General features: G+C 40.8%; 1 protein-coding gene across 1 annotated transcript; it reads left to right on the top strand.

Annotated features, from left to right (window-relative positions):
• The first annotated feature begins 2720 nt into the window (after positions 1-2720).
• LOC148144541 (putative G protein-coupled receptor 139) lies at positions 2721-6324 on the top strand. Its single transcript, XM_087975391.1, has 2 exons — positions 2721-2790; positions 5402-6324. Exons 1-2 carry the CDS (start codon positions 2721-2723, stop codon positions 6322-6324), a joined length of 993 nt encoding a protein of 330 aa, XP_087831517.1.
• Positions 6325-8763: the final 2439 nt, after the last annotated feature.

Genomic DNA, 8763 nt, shown 5'->3' with positions numbered 1-8763 from the left:
AAAATTAAATGGGCATAAAGGGATACTGCCATCAAAACTTAGTCGTGCGGTCTGCTGCATATATTTTTCAATTGTGTGGAGGCAAATGCTCAGGCCTGTGAAACATTTATACGTGCAGCTCGCTCCATCGTAGTAGGTGGCGGTGTCTTCAACTTTTATATCTCAAATTACACTGCTACACTGGACTGGTCACTGTTTGGCTGAAGAAATATTCACTTTGAGAGTAATAAAATGTAGTGCCAGAGAGAATACAGGTGAGAGCGAGAGATTGACCTTCCTTCCTGTTAACTACTGCCTGGCCCTTTGTCACTGACGAACCAAAGGAATCTGGAAATTCAACAGAGAGAGGAGGGAAGGGGAGAGAGATAGAGAGAGATAGAAGGGATACATATATATCCCAGTGACACAGAGCCAGGCAGCAGTTAACAGGAAGGAAGGTCAATCTCTTTCTCTCTCTCTCTGTTTGTCTCTTGACAGACATAGAGAGAGACAGAGAGAGAGAGAGAGCGCGCGTATTGGTTACCATGAAGACATGAACTGAACAGCATGGCTAAATTAAAAAAAAACATGGGACTGATTAGAATCGGGCTATTTCGCATTAAATTCAGACAGTTTCAGCACATTTGTCCAAACTCATACTATAAACTGACAGCAACGATAAAAAGAAGGAGGATTCCCAACTTTTTGTTTGGTTATGAGCGTTCATGGGATGGGGATTTGAAGATTTCCAGATCTGAACCTTTCAGCGAGCATCTTTACTGATGAAGGGCTTTTGCCCCAAACGTCGGTTCTCCTGCTCCTCAGAAGCTGCCTGACGTGCTGTGCTTTTCCAGCACCACGGTTCGACTCTGATCTCCAGCATCTGCAGTCCTCCCTTTCACCTTGTGTTAACTTCAGAGCCAGACTGAAATATTTCAGAGGTTCTCAAGTTCATTTGACCTCGGCAGTGTCCCACTGTTAATTTATGAGCTGCACACAGCCTTACTTTAGTTGTATATTCCCTGAATAAAGGGGAGGAAAAAGGAAGGAGCTGCCATTTGATAGGTTCAGTGAGATTGGAGTCAAAATCGCTCCAATTTTTAAACATTTGACATCCAGGACAGGGGATTGGTTGGAGGCGTGCCCAGTTTGCAGTTGTAGCTGCTGTCATTATAAGTAAAACATTTAATTAGAAAGTCAGCCAATGTGCTTCTATTGAGTATCATGTAACACGGGCCCACAACACCACTAGAATCACTCACCCACAACTGCCCACTCGGTGTCCCGCCCCTTGTTCTTCTTCAAATAAGTTTCTTAACATCTGCTTGAACGAGTTGACAGGACGCAAATTCAGCGTTTGTTCAGAAAGAAGTTGCCTCTGGGTGACAGCGTTTCTCAGTACAGCACATGACAATGTGATTTCAATTTAAGACAGCCGACTGTCGACTTCGAAGCGCATGCATACAATAAGAGAAAGTGAGGACTGCAGATGCTGGGGATCAGAGCTTAAAAATATGTTGCTGGAAAAGCGCAGCAGGTCAGGCAGCATCAAAGAAGAAGGAGAATCGACGTTTCGGGCATAAGCCCTTCTTCAGGAATGAGGAGGCTGTGCCAAGCAGGCTAAGATAAAAGATAGGGAGGAGGGACTTGGGGGAGGGGCGTTGGAAGGAGGTTAAGGTGAGGGTGATGGGCCGGAGAGGGGGTGGGGGCGGAGAGGTCGGGAAGAAGATTGCAGGTCAAGAAGGCAGTGCTGAGTCTGAGGGTTGGGACTGAGAAAAGGTAGGGGGAGGGGAAATGAGGAAGTCTAGGAACCATCCAACCACAAGGGATAAATGCAGATTTCTCCAGCTTCCTCATTTCGCCTTTTCTCAGTCCCAACCCTCAGACCCTTATCTTAGCCTGCTTGGCACACCCTCCTCATTCCTGAAGAAGGGCTTATGCCCGAAACGTCGATTCTCCTTCTCCTTTGACGCTGCCTGACCTGCTGCGCTTTTCCAGCAACACATTTTTAAACATACATACAATACCCTCGAAGGCTTTATTCTCCCCTCTGATGGAAATGAACCATTCGACACTTTGCATTTTAAACTACATTAACTTCAACTATGATAACATTTTGCATTGGAATATTGGACGTCCGTCGTGCATGTTAAGTTTAGCTGAAAAAATTAAGAGATCTACAGTATCCACACAACCAATAATTTTCAAGTAATGCTCCCCTCTCAGGTACCCTTCTATTTAAGCTCATAGTGAGGTCAGCTATTTCTGCGTGATATTTGTTTTGAAAAATACATGAAATGAAAGTAATTGGCATGAAAACGCTCAGTACCAAGCAAAATGCAAAAGTAAATATAATACTTAAATGCACTAAATAATTGAGGAGTAACAGGAATGAGGAGCAGGTCTCATTTTAGGTTACGTAAAGGAACTCAGTGTAGTATATGCCACCGAGGACATAACATGATGAGTACAGAAATGTCTTTGCCTGTTGGGTCGGGGTATCCACAGAGTGTGAGGCTAGAAAGCTAGTGCATAACAGAATCATTTGTAGCATCGATGTTTCGAATAGATGCCATGAAACCATGAGTTAATCTGTTTGTTCAATGACCTGCATCAAAGGTTCGGATGATGCCTCAATTGTGCCTCTGGAGAATCTCACATGAAATAAATGAAGGAGGATTTGAGAGGTTCGCTGAGTTAATTCCTAAAGTATCAGTAATTCCCTTATTTTCATAAAGACAATGCATGGCCCAGCGAATGGCCCAGTTTTTGCCGTTTGCTATCCCATTCTCGCTTCTATTGGTGTTCCTGGTAAGTCATGACCAAAGTAAGTTCTATCGCTTTTCTTAACATCCAGATTATTTGGACATTCCTTTGCAGAATGGGCTGAATATTGTGAATAATCAGAGCTGTACGAGCATTATGAACTTTTACCGTGTTACCATTTCTTGAAACAGACAATAGCACATTACGCATTACTTGATGTACGAAAGTGCAACCTTTGCACTTGCATCATGGAGTATTAATGCATGTTAGAAACTTATCATTCTGTACATTTCTTACTTTGCTGAAGTACATATTGTAATATAATACATTGCATAAATTTTAATTTGTAATATTACTGAACATTAAGCTTTACTCTAATTTCTTGAAATGTTCTTTTGTTTTTGTACTGTTTATCATTACGACGTATCATAATGTGGTAAAATTGCATTTTCAATCACTGCTTTTATCGTCATTTTGTAAAATGAATTTTTTGCATAATCATCATAATAGATGCATTGTAGTATAAAAATACAGTAGTTATTACAGAAATCTCGAATGACACATTTAGATGGATGCAATTGTCGCAGGAGATCAAATTCCCACTGACCACTCCTTGTTATTAATGCAATCTTCAGAGATAATTGCGGCACATTTGAACAAATCGAACGAAGGTGCAATACTTTAAGTCAATTATGCTTGATGTTCTGTGATGGTACGTCTTTTACAGCTGGACTTTACATTTGCTGATTGCAGTTCTTAATGTTGAGTGGTATGTGATTGTCGCTGACAACTCAATGTTCTTTTGTTCATTCCTCGTTAGAACTTGTAAAGGTTCAAGGCACATTTGTTTCCTCAAATGCTTTATTATATATGGTCAGATTTATATATGGTTTGATGACAGATTTAACAAGACATTTTGATACCAAGCGAAAGAAGGAGGTATTAGGGCAGGTGAGCAAAGGTTTGAACAAGGAGCTCGGTCAGAAAGAACGTGGTGAATACATATGGAGAAATGAAGCCATTATGGACAGAATACCTTAAGGTATTAAAGAGCAGCTAAAGGGAAACAGAAAAAAAATGTTGATAGAATGATTAATGTGAGGGCTATACGAAAGTCCATGATTGGATGTTCACTCTGATCCCAGAAGTATGTACAGTTGCTGAAACTATGGAGCTATTTGAATCATTGTAAGAATAAGAGTTATTTAAACTGAAATATTTCTGTAACTGGAGACGAGGTGGGCAAACTGTTCGTGGATGAAGTAGATAAATAAAGAGAAATGCTTTGGTTGATAATAAGCTGGATAGATTGACTCAGTGACCAGAGTTGTGGACCAGGCCAAACTCCTTCAAATTATTTTAAGGAAAAAGGCCTGGAACCTAACTTTTTATTTATTTAAAGGCAAGTGTAGGACGTCGTGTTTCAGATGTCTTTCGATTGCTCCAACACTAGGCTTGAGCAAAACACACTTTATTCTTAATACATACCAAAAGTGAAACAAGAAAGTGAGGATTGTCACAGCTTTAACTCTAAGGGCAAACTTAATGAAATAATTTATTATTTAATTTTTAATCGTCAACTGGTCAAGTCCAGCAGTATGCCATAAAGACAAACGAGGCAAAGGCAAATGCAGCAGAACAAACTTTCCTCACGTGCTATCTCCAGTACAGGAGAAGGGAGCACTGAAATAACTAATCCTGCAGAGAAAAGAGAGGGCTTGAAAGAGAGCAAAAGAGAGAAATAGAGCGATGAAGCCTTTCGCTACAGTTGACAGCGAGGTGCAGAGAGAGAGAAAGAGAGAGAGAGAGAGAGAGAGAGAGAACTGTATGCGTCAGCTTCAACAACCAACTCCAAACCCCAACTGAAAGCAAAACTGAAATTCTAGGTCTCCGTGAGTCTGACTTCAGCCACTCATGATTCTTTCACGTAATTTAACAAACGCAGTCAAGAAAATTGAAGTTATTTGCCCACTATTTCTCAACCAGCCACATTGCACTATTGTAACAATGCCAGCCACTAAAGAGAAGTAGATCTGAACAAGCTTCCCTTCAAGAAAGCATGGTGGCTCAATAGTTAGTACTGCTACCTGGCAGATCCAGGTACCCATGTTCAAACGCACTCTTGGGTGAATGTCTGTGTGTAGTTTGTACATTCTCCCAATATCTACATGGTTTACTCCAGTGCTCTGGTTTTCCTCCCACCAGTCAAGGATGTGCAGGTTCACGATAGATTGGCGATGCTAAATTGCTTGTAACATACAGGGACGTGTAGCTGAGATGGATAAACCATTGGAAATGCAGGGTTAGAAAGATAGGTTTGGGTGGTGTGACATGTAGGTATATTCTTGGAGGTTTGGTGTGGACTTGGTGCGCCAAATGATCTGTTGGACTGCTTTTACACAGTAGGGCTTGTACGATGGCAAGCTACCATCACACTGGAGAGTAGATTTGAGAAGAGGGATTGAATGAATAAGCTTTGGTATTGGCAAATGCAAAAACCACCATTAGATATCAAATGAATAGCCAAGGGATTTATGACAGCCAGTGTGTAGATGGCAAACGAACAAGATTAAGGGTCTTCCAAAACGAAATGAAGAAAACTGCAGTTGCGGTTTGGAATCATTTATTTCCCATGCCTCCCTTCTTCCATTCACAGCGAATTTTGTGGCGATCATAATCCTCACCCGAGGTCGCTGCGGTCTCTCCCGGTGCATTACCTACTACCTTGTGGCGATTGCGGCAACTGATTTGCTTATCATCATCACTGTTGTCATCCTAAACCGGATTGGAAGCATATATTTCCGGAACAGTGTACTCTCCACAACTCCTTTTTGCAGGCCCAGCGCTGTGCTGGCCTATGCAACAAGAGATGGCTCAGTCTGGCTGACTGTTGCCTTTACCATTGACCGTTCTGTAGCCATCTGCTGCCCAAGACTGAAGACCAGATACTGCAATCAGAAAACTGCGTTGCTAGTTATTGGAATACTCTGCTTCCTGAGCTGGATCAAGAATGTCCCGTTCTACTTCGTCTTCAAGCCTTTGTACATGGTGAACAAAGTGCCTTGGTTCTGTGTGATCAAGTCAACTTTCTACACTTCTCTCAGTTGGCAGTTGTATGACTGGCTGGATCACATTCTTGCCCCGTTTTTGCCTTTCTTCCTCATCCTTCTGCTCAATGTCCTGACCGTTAAACACATTTTGGCGGCCAGCAGAGCCCGCCGGAGGCTCCGGGGTGCTGAGAATCGTGAAGATCAGGAGGTGGCTAACCGCAAGAGATCCATTGTTCTTCTCTTCGCAATATCACTCAGCTTCCTCCTTTTGTGGGCCACCTATATTGTGTATTTCCTCTACGGTCAAGTGACAGGTCATGGCTATGTCACCAGCGTGGATTTCAATGATCCTCAGTATATTTTTCAAGAAACAACAAACATGCTGCAGTTGTTGAGTTCCTGCAATAATGTCTTCATCTATGCAATAGCCCAGAAAAAGTTTAGAGAGGAGGTGAAGAAGGTTCTGATTTGGCCACTGACTACAGTCACTCAGTTCTTTCAACAGTACATCAAACTGCATAATCGTTAATTCAGATTGGTAGAATGCAGGATTTGCTCTCCAGAATCAGAAATATCGAGTTCATTGTTTGTGTCAACTCTTTAATGTGAATTGTGATATCCCAAAATAGTTATTTCGGAAAACTACATGAAGATATATCTTGAACTTCTTGACTGATATTTGCCTCTTTTAATACCATTCAAAATCTTTCTTGTTTCTTCCTTCCTTCATTAATTCTTTTCTTTCTTTTTTTCTTTTTTCTTTCTTTCTTTCTTTCTTTCTTTCTTTCTTTCTTTCTTTCTTTCTTTCTTTCTTTCTTTCTTTCTTTCTTTCTTTCTTTCTTTCTTTCTTTCTTTCTTTCTTTCTTTCTTTCTTTCTTTCTTTCTTTCTTTCTTTCTTTCTTCCTTCCTTCCATTCTTTCTTCCTTCCTTCCTTCCATTCTTTCTTTCCGTGTTTTTCTTTCAAAGGCCTGCCACACACGCCGAGATTAACACTCCTCCTTCCCAATGGTATGGTTATGAATAGCATTATTGGCGATCACCTGCAGGCCCAACCTTCCAAAACTGTAGATTAATTGCTTTATTAATAATTGCTGCTAAATTACATGTACAGTGGAAAATCCAAATCCAATTCTGGCTTCTTAATAGCATATATCTGCTGTTCATTTCGCATAAAGATGTATGTGATATAAGATTGAAATAAAGAATTGAAAAGATGTGGTCTTTTGTGATAGTAAGAGCTATATGGCATTACCTCCTGTGGTCAAAACAAGCAAACTACCAGGTGCTCTATGAGCAGAGCTCATATATATTAACAGTTCGTCACGAAACAAAATCTCATTCCATGCTAACTGGTGCAGTTTGATGAAGTGGACACTGTGTCATTTGAATTCATATTATAGTCAGGACCTGATTCTAATAAAGGTACGCATACCTTAAATTGTTGATGAATTATACTAATATAGAAAACAATTAAACTGGATGTTATATTTGATTAAATATTAATGGCACATCGGGAAAGCCCAGTTATAAATAGGGTTTTTACTGTGATATGCTCTCTCTCTCTCACTCTCTGCCCCATCTTGCATTGATAATCTTCGGCATCCAATACCTTGCCTATGAATTCAGATTGTCATGTAAGTCTTCCTGCTGCATCTCCATCTGAATTATGGTGCATTCAACAATACACTCGCCTTTTTACATGTCTGTTTTTGATTGCCATAATGAATGCAAAATAAATGAATGCAAAACCTTAAACATTTAGCTTACCTTCCGCAAATTTAAAGATCTGTGCTTCCAAATAATTATGAAAACATTAATACATTAAAAAAAGTTTGATGCCGGATCCACCAGGAGTCACATGGCACTCTGCAGAAAGACAAGAGTTCACTTTTTCATTTCGCATCTGGTCAGAGCGTCCCTCGTCATTGTTCTGGCCTTATATCATTAAAATGCATTTATTTCAATAAATTTATGCAGTGTTCTTTTTATATGGGATTGTTTCATTCAGGCGACTGGTTGGCTGATTTGCATTGCAAATTGATGACAACAGTGTGAGTTCAGTTCATAGACCAGCAGACGTTATCAAGAATGGTTTTCCTTCTCAACCCCGAACCTCACTTGAGAGATGATGATCCTCATGTCAAACCTCCACCAGGCGTCTCTCTCTCTCTCTCTCTCTCTCTCTCTCTCTCTCTCTCTCGCTCGCTCTCTCTCACTCATGAAAACTCCTTTTAGCCCAAGGAATATAAGCTGTTTAGAAAAACTAAGTTTTCAAATCCAATTTGCCAGCACGTGTATTTTTTGGTGTCTCAAGGGGACTTCTAATTAATTCTTGGATGTCATGTGGGTGCCTGTCTTTACTTCAATTACAAGCAGTGAATTTTATACACTCAACCATCCTATTGATGAAAATATTTCCTCACGTTCCTCTAAACCAGCTACGTTTCACCTTCGATTTATGACCAATGGCCATTGATCCTTCCATGAAATTGAAAGTTTGTTTCAACATAGCCGATCTTTGTCTTTCATAAGTTTACCTTGACACAGAAAGATATGCATCCCGTCTGCATTCTTAACCAATCTCTCTTCCAGTGCTGCTACCTGTAAGTCCCAGTGCACATGCACACTGAGTAACCTCTGATCCACGGTGCTTCTACGGATATTATCATTTGCTATTCATCCCCTGGCCTTGGTTTTCGTACCAAACAGCAGAACCTCACACTGATCCAAACTGACTGCCATTTGTTGTTGAACAGACCCTCTGACGACACGACTGCAAGGTTTTTTTCCTTCAATGATGCAAAACATTAATGAGACCACAGCTGAAGCATTTTGTACTTGGTCCTGGCCTGAAGAGTGATGCGTTTTCATTATAGGTAATTCATTGCCATTCCAAGACGGTTGTTCATCAGACGGTGGTGGTGAAGATGGCGTTCCTAAACCACTGCAATGCATGGACTGTAGGTAG

The sequence above is a fragment of the Chiloscyllium plagiosum genome, unplaced genomic scaffold (assembly GCF_037043375.1).
Source record: "Chiloscyllium plagiosum isolate Xiang-an unplaced genomic scaffold, Cpla_swu_hap1 HiC_scaffold_27, whole genome shotgun sequence".
Lineage (NCBI taxonomy): Eukaryota > Metazoa > Chordata > Chondrichthyes > Orectolobiformes > Hemiscylliidae > Chiloscyllium > Chiloscyllium plagiosum.
The sequence above is the reverse complement of the archived record's forward strand: the minus strand, read 5'-3'. Positions and strand labels throughout refer to the sequence as shown.